The sequence below is a fragment of the Syngnathoides biaculeatus genome, chromosome 4 (assembly GCF_019802595.1).
Source record: "Syngnathoides biaculeatus isolate LvHL_M chromosome 4, ASM1980259v1, whole genome shotgun sequence".
Taxonomy (NCBI): domain Eukaryota; kingdom Metazoa; phylum Chordata; class Actinopteri; order Syngnathiformes; family Syngnathidae; genus Syngnathoides; species Syngnathoides biaculeatus.
The window spans coordinates 14879238-14900658 of record NC_084643.1 but is presented as its reverse complement, the minus strand read 5'-3'; the positions used below and the strand labels follow the sequence as shown (position 1 = coordinate 14900658).

At 44.0% G+C, this 21421-nt stretch overlaps 1 protein-coding gene across 19 annotated transcripts in view; it reads right to left on the bottom strand.

The window, feature by feature from the left end:
* The window catches only part of gcnt4a (glucosaminyl (N-acetyl) transferase 4a), a 59195-nt gene that overhangs the window by 17457 nt on the left and 20317 nt on the right, over positions 1–21421 (bottom strand). For 4 of the 19 annotated variants that reach the window (XM_061815883.1, XM_061815887.1, XM_061815884.1 and 1 more), the window contains 5 exons: positions 16138–16234; positions 15867–15963; positions 15651–15756; positions 14199–14318; positions 322–14087 (listed from right to left, as the gene is read on the bottom strand). Coding sequence is in view for 7 of the 19 variants with exons in the window: in XM_061815897.1 (XP_061671881.1) it covers positions 14061–14318; positions 15651–15756; positions 15867–15963; positions 16138–16234 (558 nt within the window). In the remaining 12 variants the exon portion in view is untranslated. The other 15 variants (XM_061815895.1, XM_061815896.1, XM_061815892.1 and 12 more) reach the window with 13 other exon arrangements.

The window sequence follows — 21421 nt, the reverse complement described above, 5'->3', positions numbered from 1 at the left end:
CTGTTATATTGAGTTTTTATTTTTCTGCCCATGCATTTGTAATGGAGTCAGTTATTAGGGTATAATTCTGTTACAAATAATTTGGTTTCCTTACATGAAAGAAAAGTGGCCAAAAATGTGTGAACAAACTGTCACAAAAACATTTTGGATTGCCTCACAGAACTTTTAACAAAATACATTAAACATTAAACAGACAAAATGTCAAACTTGATATAAAAGTGACATAAATTCATGTGAAAATATGGGGAAACAAAGAATGAGAATTCTTGCATTTTCTTTGAGACACCTCAAATCAACTCTTGGAAATAATGGAGCGGTTACCATCCTAATTGTGGGTTACTCTGTAGGAGAATATCCCAGTAGCTGTCGAGTATAGCATTTGGTATCAACTCTTCATCAGCTATCAAATGGATTGTCTTGATTTTCATTAGATGATTCAGGCTTATTGACACTGTAAGATACAAAAAAAATCTATAAAATGTGATCTAAGAGAAAAGCTACAATCATAATGCAACAGTCAATGTAACCTCCAAAAGGGAGACATGATTTAGAGCTGACATACTGAAATTTTCACATCAGTGGTTGCTTAATAGTTAACAGTCTAAACATTTTGAGTTGCTTGAAAGGAAGTGTCAAAGACAGAATGTCAGTGGAGCAGTCAGAATGAACCACGTCAGCAGTTACTGACAACAGACCTGTGGTCTCTGTTTCCTGAATTGAACTAGTGTTGCAATGTTGTACCGCCGCCTCAGAGTATCTTGATTCAGGTCTGTGAAGTGGAGAGAAAGTTTTCTCTAGGAGCATGCCCTGGCAAATGAGAGCAAAATAAGGGGAAATTCGTTTACACCACCAAATTGTGAAAAAAACTATTAAGGAAAGATTCCCAAATAGAGAACATGAAAACCCAGGGCTGGTCAAATGAGATCAGAACCATGTCTGAGAACTAGACAATGATTACAAAGCCCACTACAGTATTTCTAATTTCCTAATGAGCTGGTGTACGTGCCTCTGGGCTACTGTTCGGCAAGGAAGAGCAGAGACCTGTTATTTGCGGTGCAAGAAATGTTTTAGGATAACATTTTCTTTTGTAAAATACCACAATATGAATTTTAATCTAACAATTAATAATAGAATGCTTAATTTTGTACATTAACTGTATGGTACTGCCATTTTTTTTCTTCATCTGGTTGGGTTTGGGATTTTCAGAACCTCCGTGATATGCCACAAGCACTGAGGCTATACTAAATGAGCATTTCTTTTTTTCCTCCAGTATTGCTTGTGCTTTAAGACTTGCTTACATTTCAATCTAGTAGGGCGTTGGTTTTCTCACAGGGGTTCATTCAGTATACAGTGAGAGGAAAAAGGACGTGAAACCTTCAGAAATTTCCAAAATTTCTGCACAAATTGGTCATCAAATGTAGTGTGATCAGCTAAATCACAAGAATAAACAGTCGTCTTAAACTATTACCACACAAACAAAGATGTTTTCATAGACTCACAGGGATGAAAAGGTAATAAACCACTAGGCTGTCTGCGAGCCAATCTGGAGATTGTAGGAGTGGATGCACAGTGACGCAACTTGGTTAGAGTTGACTTCATAGTTCGGAGGACCGAGGTTCAAATCCCAGCCCCGCCTGTGTGGGGTTTGCATGTTCTCCCCGTGCCTACGTGGGTTTTCTCACACATCCCAAAAACATGCATGAATTGGAGACTCTAAATTGCCCTTAGGTGTGATTGTGTGTGCAACTGTCTCCATGTGCCTTGCGATTGACTGGCAACCAGTTTAGTGTGTATCCTGCCTCCTGCCCGATGATAGCTGGCATAGCTGACACTCCTGCAACCACTGTGAGGATAAGCGGCACAGAAAATGGATGGATGGATTGTAGGTGTGACTTAAAACTTCTGTGGCCACGAGAAAACACACACACGGGCCCTTTTCGTAAAGTCCCATCGCCAAACATCTACACCTTTTCTGTAACCTTTTTTGGAATAGTGTTCCCTTATGATTCGTGGGGGTTACATCCCCCCACTCCTGTGAATCCCAAAAATCCGTGAATTATGGATGCAGTTTTAAAACACCTACTATGAGATTATATATGTTCTATATCTATTATTTTGCTGTGGAAGAAGAATCTACCTCAATTGGCCGTAGAAGAGGTTAGAATACCATACCGAATCGGTTGTGGCCCAGGTGAACAATGCCTGCCCCCAGCACTGTTAACCTGCAGGGTGTCGGTGGAAATTCAGCTCCTGTAGGTCGAAGAAAAAGAAAAGGAGGAAACCGGATTCGTTGGCAGAAGAAGAGGAAAGCACAGAGCCTCCAATTGAGTGTAGGGAGTTTGAATGTTGGGACAATGACGGAAAGCCCAGGAGTTGGTTGACGATGATTAAAAGAAAGGTTAATACATTGTGCATCCAAGAGAGCAGGTGGAAAGGTAGTTTTAGGCCAGAAGTTTAGAAGCAGGGTTTAAATTATTTTACCATGGAGTAGATGGGAAGAGAAATTGAGTAGGAGTTCTATTAAAGGAAGAGCTGGCTTGGAATATCTTGGAGGTGCAAAGATTATCAGTTTGAGTGATGTGGGTGAAACTCGATATTGAGGGTGTTATGTATAATGTATAATGTGTGCGTCTATGCCCCACAGGTAGGATGTGATCCAGAGTTGAAAGAGAAATTCTGGGAGGAAATAGATCAGGGGTGTCAAACTGAAATTTATAATTTTACAAAATTTTAAATTGAACAAAACCGCGGGCCAAGGTTCCACAAATGAACCTTTTAATATCAAACCAAACAAATGTGTAATACTTGTAGTATTGGCGGACCAGCTCTAATATGAATTTGATATTGCCTCGTGGACCAAATATAAAATATAACACCACGGGCCAAATTTGGTCTGTGGGCCAGAGTTTGAAACCTATGAACTAGATGAAGTAGTTCTCAGCATCCCAGACAGAGAGAGCGTTGTGATTGGTACAGATTGTAATGGACTTGTTGGTGAAGGAAACAGGGGTGATGAAGAAGTGATGGGTAAGTACGGCATCCAGTAAAGGAACTTTGAGGCACATATGGTGGGGGACTTTGCAAAAAGGATGGAAATGGCAGTAGTGAACAGTTTTTTTCCAGAAGAGGCAGGAACATAGGGTGACCTACAAGAGCGGAGGTAGAAGCACGCAGGTGGATTGTTTGTGCAGACGATGTAATATGAAGGAGGTTGCCGACTGTAAGGTAGTGGTAGGTATAAGTGTAGCTCAACAGCATAGGGCGGCGGTGTGTGGGATGACTGTAGTGGTGGGTGGGAAGATTAAGATGACAAAGGTAGAGCAGAGAACCATGTGGTGGAAGCTAAGAAAGGAAGAATGTTGTGTGGCCTTTTGGAAGGAGGTGAGACAGGCTCTCGATGGAAAGGAAGTGTTCCCTGAAGACTGCACTACTACAGCCAAGGAGATCAGCAAGTCAGAATGTTGCCTTATTTCGTTTTTTTTCATCTCCCGCCAGGGAAAGTCTCTTTAGGATTTGTGTTGAGGAAGAACCAGGAAGTGACGTTTTTTGCAGTATTGGGGTCAAGTGTTTATATGGTTTATACCCATTGTATCGACGAGAAATTACCTGTTTTTTTCAGCGTGTTAGCCAAAATGCCAGCTCGTTGTATTGCTGGATTTTGATCGAACACTCAGGAGGATGTATTCACTCTTCACCCTTTTCCAAAACACCCAGTTCGTCTTGAAAAATGGATTGCACAGGTGCAAAGGCCGAAAGCTTTGTGGGTTTTAAATGACAGGTAGGTGTGTGTATAGAGCTATTAAAAAAAATAGTTGGGGGAACTGATTTGTCAGTTTATAGCATGTTACATGATAATTTAGAATAAATCCCCTCGGTCAAACTGGCAACATATAATAAAGCATTTGTATTGCGTTTAAGACAATTTAATCACACACAATATGATACAACACAAAACAATAACAGAAGTACAAAGACAGTTTAGTAGCATGTAACACAAGGTAACTAGCCAAACGACATATAGGCACCATGGTCGAACAACTTGTCCAAAAGCAGCAATAATCAAAGTCCGACGATGTAATCCTTGTCTCAGAACGTTAACAAAAGATCCGCGTCATAATTATTTCATAAAGTACGTAAGTCAGGGTGCTAAATGTGTTGATGTGCGCGGGCCAGCGTTCTCGCTTGCCAGCGGGCGGCGTTGTTGTCGTTCGCCGGCAGCCAGCATTAGCACCAACCCAGGGGTGGATCGGGCGGGGAGGTGATTTGGCCGGGTGCGGGGAGGAGAAAGGAGGTCCCCCTACAACCGTCCGCCGGTGTCTGGGCACTCCTGAAGTAGTTACTTCGTCCGGCATGGGTCTTCCTGAGTACGCTACATACACAAGACTTGTAAACGAGTTAGGAAATCGAACAATTATAGGCCCGTCATTTTGAATATTTCATCAGGCTCCTTGTCCGTCTGTCGGGGAGTCTGTTGTTCGTTAGAAGTGATCCGCATATCATCTAAATAAGTCACAAAACGACAGGGTAATATTGTCCCGGACACTTAACTCAATTCTGAGATGTTCTCTTCTTCGAAATGAGCTTCAATCTCAGAAGGGGTGTCAGAAAAATCTGAAAATCTGTCTTGCTCATCTCCCATAGGAGGTGGCACAGCTTGTTTTCAATGGTGAATGTCCCAGTGGGACATCTGCAAATGACGTTGCAGGGAATGTGGACGCCACTGGGATGTTGAGTGATACCTCAGCAACACTGGGCAATAATGACACGCTCTCCGCTCATTTTTTTTTTTCGTATAGACATTGAAGTGAATAATATATGTAGTTTGCATAACAATATCTATTTTAAAATGTATATTTGGCTGTCAGTGGCACTTTAAGGTGGAGATGGGACTGCATCAGGGATCAGCTCAGAGCTGCTTCCTGTTTACTGTGGTAATGGGTATACTGACAGATGAGGTTAGACTGAAATCCCCTTGGACCATGATGTTCGCAGATGCCATTGTGCTCTGCAGTGAAAGCAGGGAGCAAGTGGAGGAACAATTTGAAAATGGAGGCAAGGATTGGATAGGAGAGGAATGAAGATTAGCCAAAATAAAACAGAAGATGCATGTGTGAATGAGAGGGGTGGAGGGGGGAGAGTGAGTGTGTTATGTGACAGAGTCCTGCTATGATGGGGGTTAAGTTTATAACACAGGGGTGCATCCACCCATGATGTGTGGATTACAGACAGTGACACGAAAGAAATAGCAGGAAGCAGAGCAGGAGGGGGCAGAAATGAAGATGTTGAGATTCTCTTTAGGAGAGAGCAGCTTCGATAGGATAAGAAATGACCTCATTTGAGGGAGAGCCAAAGTTGGATGTTTTGGAGACAAGGTTTGAGAGAGCAGACTTTGATAGTTAGGAAATGTCCAGAGATGAGAGAGTGAGTATATTGGTAGAAGGGCGCTGAAGATGGAGCTCCCAGGCAAAAGAGCGAGAGGAAGACCAAAGACAAGATTGATGGATGTTGTGAGGGAAATACGGGAGATAGGTGCACATTGAAAAAGATGACATGCTGTGGTTACCTCTAACGGGACAAACTGAAAGGAAAAGAAGAAGAAGAATCAAATGAAACATCTACAATGTATTTCAGCACCAGATGTCAGCACGTAGCAGGTAAAAATTACAGGACCTGGGTGACTAATCTAGAAAGTAAGTAAGATGGCAGGTTCCAAATATAAAAAAGCAATTCATTAAAACTTGCTCCAGAGACCTGTTGAATTAAGATTAGGGTGTCCAGTCACTTTACAACATGACAAAGAGCCAAACCACACAGCCAAGATAACAAAGCAGTGGCTTCAAGAGCAGTCAGTGAATGTCCTTGAGTGGCACAACTTGAATCCAATTGATCATATCTGGAAAGACCTAAAAATGGCTATCCACCAACACTCCCCATCCAAACTCATAGACCTCTAGAGGATCTCCAGAGAAGAATGGATGAAAACGCCCCAAAACAGGTGTGCCAAGGTCAGAGACACACTCAAGAAGACTGGCTGAAGGCTCTGATTCCTGCCAAAGGTACTTCAACAAAATATTAAGACAAGGGCATGAATACTTATATACCTATTCTGTTCTTAGTTCTATTTTCAATACATTTTATTGTAAAAAACAGTCTGAAAATTTTTACTTTGTCATTATGGGATTGATTTATATAGATTTTTTAAAAGTATGTTACCTTATTATTCATGGGAGTTACGTTCCTGAATCCCAAAAAGCTGCAAATAATTGATGCAATTTTAAAACACCCATGTTTACTAAGTACCATATTTTTGTGACCATAAGATACTTAAGTCTTAAATTTTCTCACATTATAATACAACAACTTATGTATGCACCAAGTTCTAAAAGCTGTAAATGTGTTTTGAGTGACAATTTCATTTAACTACAACCAAATACATACTGTAGATGTCTACATGCAACCTAACGTATGTGTTAGCTAGAATGCAATCAAGAGTCAGTGAGGCTAAATAGCAGGTTTACATTTATAAGCAAAAGAAGCCTACATTCACCCATGTGCTGACAGTGTAGGCAAGTCATTAGTCAACATGTTGTTCACACTCACGGTGTCATCTTGAAATTAAAATGATCACACCACAGTAAACAGAATAGCATAACTAGCAAATAATATAACATAAAAAATGACTGAAGAAATAATTGACACAAAACGTACTTTAAATGCCATTTACAGCCTTAATGCTGCAAAGCATGCTGGGAGCACCTCCCACCATATAATGGTGTAGGTTTCAATCCAGCCCAGTGCTCTTGCCCCAAGTGTGAACAAATGGGAAGTTTGTACAAGAAAAAACATTGAGAGATGGGGGGAAAAAACAACAATCCAAATTATAAAAGAAAACAGTGCAGAGAAAGAGCTAAAAGTCAGTACAAATGCAAAGTACTGATGTGATGGCAGGCTAGCCGATGACTTTAACATCTTTTTACTGCAGATTTGAAAAAGACACTTTCACACCCCACACCCACCAAGCTGCACCAACCACCACAATCACACCTCTGACTTGTGTGTTAACCATCCATGAACAGGATGTGGGATGCATCTTATGACAACAGATGATTAACAAAGTGGCTGGCCCAGACCTTACGACCCATCCTGTCTCAATGTCTGCACAGACCACCTCGATCCAGTCTTCACTGAGATCTTTAATAGATCACTGGAACTTTCCCAAGTACATCCCCTGACCATTGTGAGCAAAGGCTGCTCAGAGAATGGATGGATGGATGTGCGAAGTACAAGTGTGTGTGTGTGTATATATATATATATATATATATATATATATATATATTCTGCAGGCGTGTGGAAACCTAGCCGAGTGTGAGTACAGTTTACAGGGCAACCGGGGAGGAGTACTGTATAGTATTGATGTTGAGTGCGAAACGGCTCTAATAACCCCTTACGAGCAGCAAACCGCTGATTCGTAGCATTATTGTTCCCGCCACCAAGGTGTCTCCCCTGCGTTTCCGAGCAAGGTCAGGCAACTGTTGCAGGAAAGATTAACAAAGGTTTTTTAATTCAAGATTTATGTAAATATGTGTACTATTGTAATCTTAGTCTCAAATGTGTAAAATATGATACATGTTTACATATTTTATTAATTCTGGTCTAGAGATACACATACAGTGAAGAAAAGAAGTATTTGAACACCCTGCTATAGTGCAAGTTCTCCCACTTAGAAATCATGGAGGGTTCGGAAATTTTCATCATACGTGCATGTCCACTGTGAGAGAGATAATCTAAAAAAAAAAAAATCTAGAAATCACAATGTATGATTTTTTTAACGATTTATTTGTGTGATACAGAAAAACAGGTCCTACGTGAGGAACCAGAAAAAGTATGACTCCAAAACCCCTATGGCGAGTACAGAAATTGGATCTTGGTTTCACTTGCCTGGATGCGGGTCACCAGGGCCCCCTCTGGAGCAAGGCCTGAAGGTGGGGCTCGAAGGCGAGCCCCTATTGGCCGGGCCTGCACCCATGGGGCTCAGCTGGGCACAGCCCGAAAGGGTAACATGGGTCCCCCTTCCTATGGGCTCATCCCCTGTGAGAGGGCCATAGGGGTCAGGTGCAATGTGAGATGGGCCGTGGCCAAAGGCAGGGACCTTGGCAATCTGATCCCTGGCTGCAGAAAATAGCTCTAGGGACATGAAATGTCACCTCTTTGGTAGGGAAGGAGCCCGAGTTGGTGCGTGAGGTTGAGAAGTTCCGACTCGATATAGTTGGACTCTCCTCTACGCACCGCTTGGGCTCTGGCACCACTTCTCTTGAGAGGGGTTGGACTCTGTTCCACTCTGGAGTTGCCCATGGTGAAAGACGCCGAGCAGGTGTGGGCATACTTATTGCCCCCTGGCTCGGGGCCTGTACGTTGGGGTTTACCCGGTTGGATGAGAAGGTAGCCTCCCTCCGCCTTCAGGTAGGGGAACGGGTCCTAACTGTTGTTTGTGCTTATGCACCAAACAGTTGTTCAGAGTACCCACCCTTTTTGGAGTTCTTAGAGGGAGTGTTGGAAAGCACCCCCTCTGGGGACTCCAACATTCTGCTGGGGGACTTCATTGCCCAGTTGGGCAATGACAGTGAGACCTGGAAGGGCATGATTGTGAATAACGGCCCCTCTGATCAGAACCCGAATGGTGTTCTGTTAATGGACTTCGGTGCTCTCATGGATTGTCCATAACGAACAACATGTTCAGGCATAAGGGTGTCTAGATGTCCACCTGGCACCAGGACACCCAAAGTCACAGTTGGATGATTGACTTTGTGGTCGTGTCATCGGACTTGCGACCGCATTTCTTGGACACTCAGGTGAAGAGTGGTGTGGAGCTGTCAACTGATCATCACTTGTTGGTGAGTTGGCTCCGATGGTGGGGGAATGTTGGTCCGACGTGGCAGGCCCAAACGTATTGTGAGGGTCTGCTGGGAACGGCTGGCAGATTCCCCTGTCAGAATGAATTTCAACTGTCACCTCCGAAAGAAGGCGGGGGGCATTGAGTCCGAGTGGACGATCTTCCGCGCATCCATTGCTGAGGCGGCCGACCGGAGCTGTACTCGTAAGGTGGTCGGTGCCTGTTGTGGCGGCAACCCACGAACACATTGGGGGAAACCAAAAGTGAGGGATGCTGTCAACCTGAAGAAGGAGTCCTATCGGGCTTTTTTTGGCTGTGGGAGTCCTGAGGCAGCTGATAGGTACCGGGTGGCCAAGCGGAATGCAGCTTGAGTGGTCACTGAGGGAAAACCCGGGTGTGGGAGGAATTCGGTGAGACCATGGAGAGTGACTTCAAGACGCCTTTGAAGAAATTCTGGGCCACCGCCCGGCATCTCAGGAGGGAGAAGCAGTGCACCGTCAACACTGTGTATAGTGGGGATGGGGCACTGCTGACCTCAACTTGGGATATTGTGAGTCGTGGGGAGAATACTTTGAAGACCTCCTCAATTCCACCAACACGCCTTCCCATGAGGAAGCTGAGTCTGGGTGCTGCTCTGAGGTGTGCTCTTGTATCTCTGGGGTTGAGGTCACTGAGGTGGTCAAAAAGCTCCTTGGTGGCAGGGCTCCGGGGATGGATGAAATTCGTCCGGAGTTCCTAAAGGCTCTAGATGGTGTGGGGCTGTCCTGGTTGACACACCTCTGCAACATTGCGTGGACATTGGGGACAGTGCCTGTGGATTGGCAGACTGGGGTAGTGGTCCCCCTTTTTAGGAATGTGACCGGAGAGTGTGTTCCAACTATAGGGGATCACACTCCTCAGCCTCCCTAGTAAGGTCTATTCAGGGGTACTAGAGAGGAGGGTACGTCAGGAAGTGAATCTCAGATTCAGGAGGAGCAATGTGGTTTTCATCCTGGCCGTGGAACAGTGGACCAGCTTTACACCCTTGGCAGGATCCTCGCGGGTGCATGGGAATTTTCCCAACCAATCTACATGTGTTTTGTGGAGTTGGAGAAGGCGTTTGACTGTGTCACTCGGGGAGTCCTGATTAGGGTTCTTCGCGAGTATAGGGTACCCAACACCCTGATACGAGCTGTTCGGTTCCTGTATGACCGTTGTCAGAGTTTAGTTCGCATTGTCGAAAATAAGTTGTACTCATTTCCAGTGAAAGTTGGACTTGTCAACAATCTTGTTCATAACGTTTATGGACACAATCTCTAGGTGCAGCTGAGGCATAGAGTGTGTCTGGATTTAGTGGCCTCAGCATTGCAGCTCTGCTCTTTGCAGATGATGTAGTTCTGTAGGCTTCATCAAGCCGTGATCTGCAGCTCTCACTGGAGCGGTTCACAGCTGAATGTGAAACGGCTGGGATGAGAATCAGCACCTCCAAATCTGAGACCATGGTCCTCAATTGGAAAAGGGTGGCATGCCCTCTCCGGGTCGGGGATGAGATCGTGCCCCAGGTGGAGGAGTCAAAGTATCTTGGGGTCTTGTTCACGAGTGAGAGAAGAATGGAGTGGGAGATTGAAGGACGGATTGGTGCAGCATCTGCAGTGATGTGGACTTTGTATTGGTTCGTTGAGGGAGCTCAGTCGAAAGGTGAAGCTCTCAATCTACCAGTTGATCTACGTTCCTACCATCACCAATGGGCAAGAGCTGCGGGTCGTGACCGAAAGAACAAGATCCGGATACAAGCTGCTGAAATGTGTTTCCTCTGCTGGGTGTCCAGGCTCTTCCTTAGAGATAAGTTGAGAGGCTCGGTCATTTGAGAGGGACTCAGTGTCGAGTCGCTGCTCCTCAGCATTGAGAGAAGCCAGATGAGGTGGCTGAAGCATCTGATTCGGATGCCTTCCGGACACCTCCCTAGTGAGGTGTTCCAGGCATGTCCCACCTGAAAGAGACCCCGGGGGGGACACAGGACACGCTGAAGAGACTATTTGTCACGGCTGGCTTGGGAATGCCTCGGGATCCCTGGAAGAAGTGGCTGGGGAAAGGGAAGTCTGGTTATCCCTGCTGAAGCTAGTTCCCCCGCGACCCAACCCAGAAAACCGGTAGAAAATGGATGGAAGGATGGATGGATGGAAAATCAAAATAAATTAAGTACAAATAAACTGTTCTTTTACTTTTGACTTTATGGACATAAATGGAACATTGAACATGAACTGTTCTGAACGTAGAGCTTGCCTACTTACTTCTAGAAACCTGGTAGTGCTTCTTCTCAGATCGCTGAGCCACATTTGGTTTGAGGAAGAAATCAGTTGAAACCTTCAGTTGAGCTTGAAGATGCTCATTAGTAAGTCTGGACCTGTACTTGGACTTATTGAAGTTCAAGGTAAACAGTTTTTCGCACAGGTACATGCTCCCAAAAATGCACATGGTCTGCTTGAATATTCTCAAAAATTGCCCAGGCTTGTCTTCTTCTCCACTCACCTCCCTGAACTTGGCTTTGAGTTCAGAGTTGCACTGCAGGTCAATGAGCTCCATTTGAAGGAAAGGAGGGGCATCTTGCACATCCAAGGAGAAGGGGTCTGCAAAAATTGTGAAATGTTGCTCTGCGCATCTTGAAGGCTGCAAATCTGTAATCAAATTCTTCCTGCAGCTTTAAATGGCCTCAACATACTTCTCAGCACTGAATGGTGTGCCTGAATCCACAAGTGTCTTGCATGCAGGGAAATGGCAAATGTTTGTCTGAGAGAGCTGGGCTTTCCATAACACAAGTTTTGTACAGAATGCCCGCACATTGTCATAGGTAACACTGACAAGTTTCCCCTGGCCTTGTAATTTCTTGTTCAGTACATTACGCTCATGTGTGATATCAACAAGAAAAGCTAAGTCCATGTGCCATTTGGGATCACTTAGCACAGGAACAGCCACCCCATCTTTCTTCATGAAGGCTTTGACTTCTGCTCTCAACTAATAAAATATCTCTACAATCCATTACCCCTGCTGAGCCAAGGCCCCCCGGGTGAAGTAGAGGACATCCTTAGCTTCTGATTCCATTTCCTCTAAAAAAGCATCGAACCTTCTGTGTTTTAAGCCCCTGGATCTGATTGCATTTCACAACGACCGACATCACATTGTCAAACTTCAAGCATCTGCTGCAAAGGGCCTGCTGATGGATAATGCATTGCAGAGTTAACGTCTCATCCACACCTTCCTCTTCCAGTTTCTTTTGAACAAGTGCCATTGGCCCATTTTTCCTCCCTGTCATTGATGGAGCTCCATCAGTTGTTATTCCAACAAATCTCTTCCATGGCAAACCGGCATTCTCAATGGCATCACACAGCTGGTGAAATATATCCTGAGCGGTGGTCTGACCATGCATTAGAATTACTGTAAACAACAGTAAATTGCTTCAAAATTGTCATCAACATGACAGACATATATTGCGAGCTGGGCAGTGTCTGTGATGTCTGTGGTTTCATCAAAAGTGAACATACACTGAAAGATTTTGCTTTCTCACACACTTGACATGTCAGAAATGCGCTCTGCCACAATGTTGGCAGAAAGGCTGATGTTGCTTCACTGACCTTTCTTTTCTGGAGAGACAATATGTGCAACCTGTAACATGCACTTTTTGACAAATTCACCTTCTGTGAATGGCTTTCCTGCTTTAGCAATCATCTCACTGACCACGTAGCTAGCTTCAACTGCTGCATTATTCTCTTTGGTTGCTTTCTTAACGAAATCTTGTTGCCTCAGTAGACCTGTTTCCAGATTGGCAACTTGGTTGGCTCTCTTATCTCCCCAGTAGTTTTCATACTCCTCAGCATGTCTAGTTGTGTAATGACATTTCAAATTGTATTCCTTGTGCACTGAAACTTTCTCAGTGCAAATAAGACACATTAGGGTGTCCCTGTGCTCAACAAAGAAATATTGCATTCCCCAATTTTCCTGAAATTGTCTGTGCTCATCACCGACCTTTCGCTTCACTTTGGGCTTAGAAAAAGACATGTTTGGGAGTGTGTAATAATTCCATTTAAAATCAGTGTCGCATTCAAATTTCAGTTTCAGTGTTTGCAGGTGTCCACACGGATGATCAAGGATTGGACCTACTGAGCATATGGGAGAGTTAAGGTGGTGAGGCATTGGACGTACGGATCTTGACTGTGTCTCAAGCTCTCGTCTAATGTCGCAAGTAAACAATAAGCTTGGCGGATGTCCTGCCCTCGAGAGAGTGTGGCAAGGAATTGAAGAAATGGGTCCAAGCAGGTTGGAACAGGTGGCGGAAGGTGTAAAGTGTGTTATGTGACAGAAGAGGCTAGGATGAAGGGAAAAGTTCACAAAACAGTGGTGAGGCCAGCCATGATGTACTGATTAGAGACAATGGCAATGAAAACAGGAAGAAGAGTTGGAGATGGGGAAAATGAATATGTTGAGGTTCTCACTAGGAGTTAGCAGTTTCAATAGGATTAGAAATGAGCTCATTAGAGGAACAGCCAAAGTTAGATGTTTTGGAGACAAAGAGACATGTCCAGAGGAGAGAGAGTGAGTATATTGGCAGAAGGTTGATAAAGATGGAGCTGCCAGGTAAAAGAGTGAAAGGAAGACCAAAGGGAAGCTTGATGGATGTTGTGAGGGAAGACATGCGGGCTGACGGTGTTCGAGAGGAAGATTCCGGAGATAGGCTTACATGGAAAAAGATCACACCCTGAGGCCACCCCTAACAGGACAAGCCAATAGGAAAAGAAGAAGAAATACACCAACTATTATTTCTGTTTTACACAACCTTCGGTTAGGGATGACAACTCGTAATGCCTGTACCTTTTCTTCTCTTTGCAAACATTTTTCTAGGGTTAGTCCCATGAACACAACGTCACACTATGTCGTCGTACAGCCCTATCGAGGCCACATCATGGTTATTATTCTGTAACCTTGTATATCAATGGCACGGGTGAGCAAAGGGAATTGTGTTCAGTGCAATTATTCAAAAGCCACTAAAATGGTTCAGCTCACAGATGGAAAAGATATGCCTCAAAAGTACTTTTTTTTTAACTTTGAGGATGAACAGCTGAACTAATTGGATGTAGGTCTCCCTTGATGCGACACGGGTCACTGAGGCTCTCATCGGAGTCAGCCCTGGAGGTGAGGCTCAAAGGTGAGCGCCAGGTGGCCAAGCCTGTACAGACACAGCCCAGCAAGGCAAAGAGAGCAGGTGAGTGGGCAGGCAGGAGTCGGTACACAGGAGATCGATCAAGGAAGGCAGAAGTGTCAAGGGAGTCAGGCTTACAGGGTCGGTCGGAGAACAGGCGGAGGTCGGTACACACGGGTTGACGATCAGGGATACGGAAGTACTTGAACGGGGCATGAAGCTCAACGATCTGGCGGAGGACCAGTCGTCATTGGGGTCCTATATATACACGGGATAATCAGCCCGCATGAGGTGCAGGTGTGGGCCTTCCAATTAGTGTGAGCGCGCGGGCACCCGCACAGCCCGGCTGGAGTGGCAGGATCATGACAGTAGGCTATGTCCAAAGTTTATCAAAGATGCGACCTTTTTTTCTGAGGACGGTGTGGGACTATCTTATTGTTTATTTATATCTGGAATATAAAATGCAAAAAAATCGGACTTCCCTAAAGTGATTACACGAATATATATCCATCCATCCATTTTCTTAGCTGCTTAGCTGCACGAGGGTCGCAGGAGTGCTGGAGCCTATCCTAGTTGTCAACGGGCAGGGTACACCTACGCAGACACGGTGAACACATGCAAACTCCACACAGGGAGGTCTGGGGTTGAACCCGGGTCCTCATAACTGTGAGGCCAACGGTTTACAGCTGCGGCAACATCCTGCCTCATAAGGTATGTTGTTGCTTATACAGTAGCAGTACGGGAGGCTACAGCTAGGCATCGAATAACCAGCAATGGTTAGATGTATGCAAATTTCCCCAGCTGATGAACGAGCCTCAACTGTGACAGCCACAAGTTAATCCTGTCAGGTTGACCCCACGGGAGGTTAAAGGACAAATTTGGGTGTGTCTTCTCAGTTTTGTTGCAGTTTGGTGCACAACACGTCAACCTCGTCTTAGCTAGAATGAATAGTCTGTAATGCTAAGCACCGGCGACGTCAGGGGCGGGGTCAAGGATGTATGTTTCTTCCGGGTCTGGCTGTGAAAACTAGCACATATCCAAATTTTGCTTGGATTTAAAAAATGTTCTTTACTTTCAATTTTTTTTCCAATTAATGTCCAAAATATATGTAATAATAATATTACTCCACATTGGAGGGTTTATTGTGCATGTGAATTTTGGGGAGAGTCTTCCTTTAAAAAAACCTTTGGAACACGTCCAATGGGAGTTGTTCCTTTTTGTATGAACTGAGAGAAATGTTTGATGTTTTTTTTTTTCTCAAGAAACTCTTCTTACTTTTGAATTCTTTGTTGCTGATGGAGCAGGTGGTCTGGAGACTACTACACTCACTTTCTGTTGGGGTTAGGGTTAGGGTTAGGTTAGCTAACCCTAACCCTATGGCCTGTAAAACTGAAATGTAGCTTTGCTTTTCTGGAATGCCTTGATAACATTTATCTTAGGAACCTATTTCCATCGCTCTCCCTTTGGAAGAGGGGGCTGGGATAATTGAGCACAGAATTGGCCTGATGGGTCATGCACAAGTTGACTGATATGACCAGTTGGACAACGAGTTAAATTTGCACTTTGCAAATTAGCATTGTGCAACTGTACCAAATCCATTTGCCTTTGAAGGATGCCCACTATGTTCTTTTGTCGTGAAGCAAGGGATAGAAGTTGAATTTTCAGCCCATGTTGAAGAGTCGTTGTATAAATATGTCTGTCAAGAGAAACATTAAATGCTGTTTACAAAATGTACATCACCAGAAAAAAAAAAGAAAATGAAGCAGACTTATTAGTAAACAAATGTTTAAAATGAAAATGATGTACTTGTATTCGTGGGTGACTTTATCCTTCTCTAAGCGTTCCCTGACAAGGACCTCAGTCAGTGCTTTGAGAATCTCTGTTAGTCCTGCATAATATCTGACTGTAAATCAGAAAAGTTACACATTCTGGGCATCCAATCTTTGAACTATATCATTAAACAGGATTTTGCACACTATCAAGATAGTATTAAAATTTTCAAACAAGTTGATTATACTCGTAGTTTACTTTACAAACAAATGGTGATAAATAATATCAAGTGAAGGTCCAGGCCTACCCCCATCCTCTGTTTGTGTTAGAGGCCAAGCAGACATTTCCATTTGGTTCTCCTCTACTTCCTTCAAAATCTCCTGAATGGCCAGTGATTGTTTCAACTATATAAAAAAAACAAAAAGGAAAAAAAATGGGTTAGGTTTTGATTATTTAATCAGCACACAAAACTATAACTATTTCACTCATTCTTAACACTCTTACACTAATAAAGTCCATCCATCTGTCTTCTACTGCTTTTCCGGATCGGGTCGCAGGGGCAGTAACTTTTGCATGGATACTAAACTTCCTTTTCCCCAACCATTTCATTCAGCTCTTCTGGGGGGATCCTGAGGTGTTCCGAGAACAGACAAGAGATGAAGTCTCTCCAGCATGTCCTGGGTTATCCACAGGGTCTCTTTCTGGTGGGACGTGCCTGGAGCACCTCACCAGGGAGCCGTCCGGGAGGCATCTGAATCAAATGCCCCAGTCACCTCATCTGGCTACTCTCAATCTGCAGAAGCAGCAGGCCGACACTGAGCCCCTCGGACATCGTACAGAAGATAGTCATTTCGGCAACTTATATCTGGGATCTTGTTCTTTTGATCGGGACCCACAGCTCGTGACCATAGGAAAGGGTTGGAACAGAGATCGACTGGTAAATTAAGAGCTTCACCTTTCAACTTAGCTCTCTTTTTACCACAACGGATCAATAAAAAGTCCGCATCACTGTAGATGCTACACCGATACGCCTGTCCAACACCCGCTCCATTCTTCCCTCACTCGTAAACAAGACCCCAAGATACTTGAACTCCTCCACTTGGGGCAGGATCTCATCCCGACTAGAGAGGGCACGTTACACTTTTCTGACTGAGGACCATGGTTGTAGCAGCTTCACACTCGGCTGCGAACCGCTCCCGTGAGTGTTGTAGATCACAGCTTGATGAAGCCAATAGAACCATACCCTCTGCAAAAAGCAGAGATGTAATACTGAGGCCACCAAACCGGACCCCGCTAACGCCTCGGCTGCAGCTAGAGATTATGTCCACAAAAGTGATCAACAGAATCAGAGACAAAGTGTAGCTTTGGCTGAGTCTATAGCTCCACGGAAACGGGTTCGACTTACTGCCGACAATGTGGACCAAACTCTGACACCGGTCGTACAGGGACCAAACAGTCCCTATTAAGGGGTTCGGTATCCCATACTCCCAAAGAACTCCCCCACGGGACTCCCAGAGGGACAAGATCGAACGCCTTTTCCAAGTCCACAAAACACATGTAGACTGGTTGGATGAACTCCCATGCACTCGAGGAGCCTGCCGAGGGTGTAGAGCTGGTCCACTGTTTCACGACCAGGACGAACACCATATTGCTCCTCCTGAATCTGGCATTCGATTTCCGAATCCCACAACTCAGTTTCCTAAACCAATGTTCATCTGTCTTCGTTTGTGTTGTAAAGTCTCTAACCTTGTCTGTTGTTGTAGATTCCCATAAGTTCCTCTTAAAACTATAACTAATTCATTATGTGGATCTTTGTTTTTGTATTTCAGTCAGGAGAATTGCCGAGCCATTGTAACGGATAACGTAAATGGATTTATTGTAGCAAACCTTTCAGGTTTATGAGACTGATCGACAATTACCAAAATAAAAAGGTTTCTGTGCATTTTTCCTGTTACGCACAGAGAACAACATGGTGCACGGTAAAAATTACCATAATTTCTCGAGTATAATACGTCCTCAAGTATAATGTGCACCCCAAAGTTGACCTAAAAAAAAAAAAAAAAAAAAAAAAAAAAATCAGGAAAACCCTTCTACCAATGAACAATGCGCACCACCAATTTGCTGCAATCCATATGCTCAAAATATTAGGAATATATGTGCGTTCATCTGAGATGACACGCTGTGGCGACCCCGAAAGGGACAAGCCGAAAGAAACTTACTTACTATCTGCATTTATATTCTGTTAGGTTTGTACTTTTATTGTTTGTACTTGTATTGTTTTTCAAAAAATAGTCTGTACAACAATCATTAATAATAATGATGCAGTGGTTATATATAACTCAGGACAGGCCATAGGAAAACTAAAATAAAATAAAATAATAAAATAAATGCGCAACAATGGCATAACATTTTATTAATACTATTGATAACACATATTACATATTGAAATAATTAAACTATTTTAGACTGTTTAACTTGGACATTTTTTCCATTAAATATTTGTGCATAAAACATTTTTGCATAGTGAAGTTTACCCACTACATTACACATCCTTGGCCAAGACTTCAAAAAAAGTACCTGTCTCATCTCCAATCTGAAAAATATCAATTTCAGCTACCTTTGTGCATCACTGTCCAAATCATCATTGATGACTTGTCCAGTTCTGATGCCTCCTGCATTCATGAACAGTGATCCCATCTTCCTGCCACAGAATGTCATCCTCTATGCCATCCATGGCGTTTGTGAGAAAACATTTTTTGAATCACAAGAGTCTTGGTTCCCTTTTTTCCTCATTATTGTCAGCGCTTTGAGGGAAGATCCATCGTGCTAACAGTGCAGCCTCTTGCCCCCGTTTGGCTACAATCTTCATAGCGTCAAGTTACTATCAAAACGAGAGCTGAAACGATGTAGAAATGAGTGTAATGGGCACTTTTAAATACACGAGCATTTTAATCGCATGCGCTATTTTTTTTAAATGATCGTATGATCGGAGTTTCAACTCACGTTGTTTTGCTTCCGGTTTGGTCGCGTCATCGGCTGAAGCGATGACACATTTCTTTTTAAAGTGGCTCCACAACTAGCCCTTGTAGTCGACATTTTTTGTCTTTCCTTTATGCTACGCTAATGATCATAAAATGCAAAGCTTCCCCGCCCAAACCTCCCGAGGAGGTCAGAGTTTAGAGTTCAGGTTGGTAGCGCCCATTACCATGATATATAAATGTGTAACATAAGACATCGAATATCATATCGAAATTTACATGTATGGTTTATTTTTTACCACACTATGTAACTGTATGCAACTATACAATGAGAGTGTATTTTTTATTTTTTTCATCCATATCTAAATATAATGCGCTCTATTGACTTTTTAAAAATATTTTTGAAAAAAGTTGTGCATTATTTAAAAAAAATTACAGTAGATTTACAACACAATCTAAAAATAACAAACTGGAATCAACACGGGTGCCCCTCCTGGCGACTTCAGCCATTCCAAATTAATTATATTTTATTTGATTAGGTAATCGCTACTGTATGTATGTCTGTATCTACCTACCTACCGAGGTACATTCAGTTTGAATTGAGTTTGAGTCACTATTTGAAATTAAACTAAAACTCACATTATCAGTCTTGGTGTCTTTCTTTCTCGTCTGAATTTCTGCAGCTTTTACAGCTCTTTCCTCATCTGCTGATTCTCTGGGCTTGTACACTTATTGCTGTGTCAGTTTGGATGGGATAGATGCTCAAATGGCAGTGTGGCTGCTGATAGCAGTAAGCCTCTGTGGAAGTCTCACCTGAAAAGAATTTGGGTAAAACTATTCACGACAGGTCACCGGTCACGCAAGACATTTCATTTTGGAAAAGACTTTCGTTGGTAACAAGTTCTATGAGACCAGGTCACCAGCTCTTTCATATCCTCTTGGTGAACCATATCAAATTGACTGAGGCTGTGTTTATTCCTGTCATTCAATACCTGGGAGATATAATTTTTTTGTGGAAACTCTTGAATCCTGTGTTGATATTCATTCATCCATCCATCCATCCATCCAGCCATCCATCCATTTTCTGACGCTTATCTGACCGTGGGTTGTGGGGGCAGCAGCTTCAGCAAGGAAGCCCAGATTTCCCTCTCCCCAACCACTTCCTTCAGCTCTTCCAAGGGCATTCCCAGGCCAGCTGAGAGACATCATCTCACCAGCTTTCCCTGGATCATCCCCAGCGTCTCTTACTAGTTGGATGTGCCTGGAACACCTAACCAGGGAGCCATCCAGGAAGAATCCTAGTTAGATGCCTGAGCCACCTCATCTGGCTCTTCTGCAGAGTATCAGCTCTACAATGAGCTCCTTCCGGATGACTGAGCTTCTCAGCCTAGAGCCCAGACACCCTGCGGAGGAAACTCATTTAGGCCACTTGTATCCAGGATCATTTTTTATTCATTCACGGCCCATAGCTTGTGACCATAGGTGACGGTAGGAACGTAGATCGATCGGTAAAAAGAGAGCTTTGCTTTTCAGCTGAGCTCCTTTTTCACCACAATGGATTCATACAAAGTCCACATAGCTGCAGATGCTGCACCAATCCACCTGTCAATCTCCCAGTCCATTCTACCCTCACTCATAAACAAGACACGAAGACATTTGAACTCCTCTACTTGGGACAGGATTTCATCGTTGACCTGGAGAGGATACGCCCCCCCCCCCCCCCCCGTTTCCGACTGAGGACCATGGTCAGATTTAGAGGCGTTGATTTTCATCCTAGCCTAGATGCAATACTGAAGTCACCAAACTGGACCCCCTATATGCTGTGCCTAGAAATTGTGTCCATAAAAGTTATGAGCAGAATAGGTAACAATGCGCATCCTTGGAGGAGGCCAACTCTTACTCGAAAAAAGTTTGACTTACTGCAATGCAGACCAAAGTCCGACATTGCTCGTACGGGGACCCAAAAAGCTCATATCAGGGGTTCGGCACACCATAGTCCCGGAGAACCCCCAAAGAACTCTCCAAGGAGCATGGTAAAACACCTTCTCCCAGTCAACAAAACATATGTAGACTGGTCGGGCAAACTGCTATGCACCCTGCCGAGGGAGCAGAGCTGTTCCATGGCCACGACGAAAACCAAACTGCTTCTCCTGAAACTGAGATTCAACTTTCCGACGGACCCTCCTATCCACCACCTGACCTGGGAGGCTTAGGAGGGTGATCCATGGAACAAACCCTCCTTTTTTAAAAAGGGGGATCATCATCCCACTCTGCCTAGCCTCAGGCACTTTCCCCAATGTCCATGTGATGTTGCAGAGGCGTCTCAACCTTGACAGCCCCACAACATCCAAAGCCTTTAGGAACTCCAGGTAAATCTCATTCGCCATTGGGGTCTTGCCATCAAGGTCCTTTTAAACTATTTTGGTGACATCAACCTCAGAGATAGGAGAGCCCGCCTGAGAGACCCCGGACTCTGCTTTTCATGGGAAGGTGTGTCAGTGGAATTGAGGAGGGCTTCAAAGATGGCCACTGGTGCAAAGAAATTTCCTTGAAGCCGTTCAGAAAATGTTCCTTCTGGCCTAACGGAACTCTTCCCACGTCCAAGTTTTTACC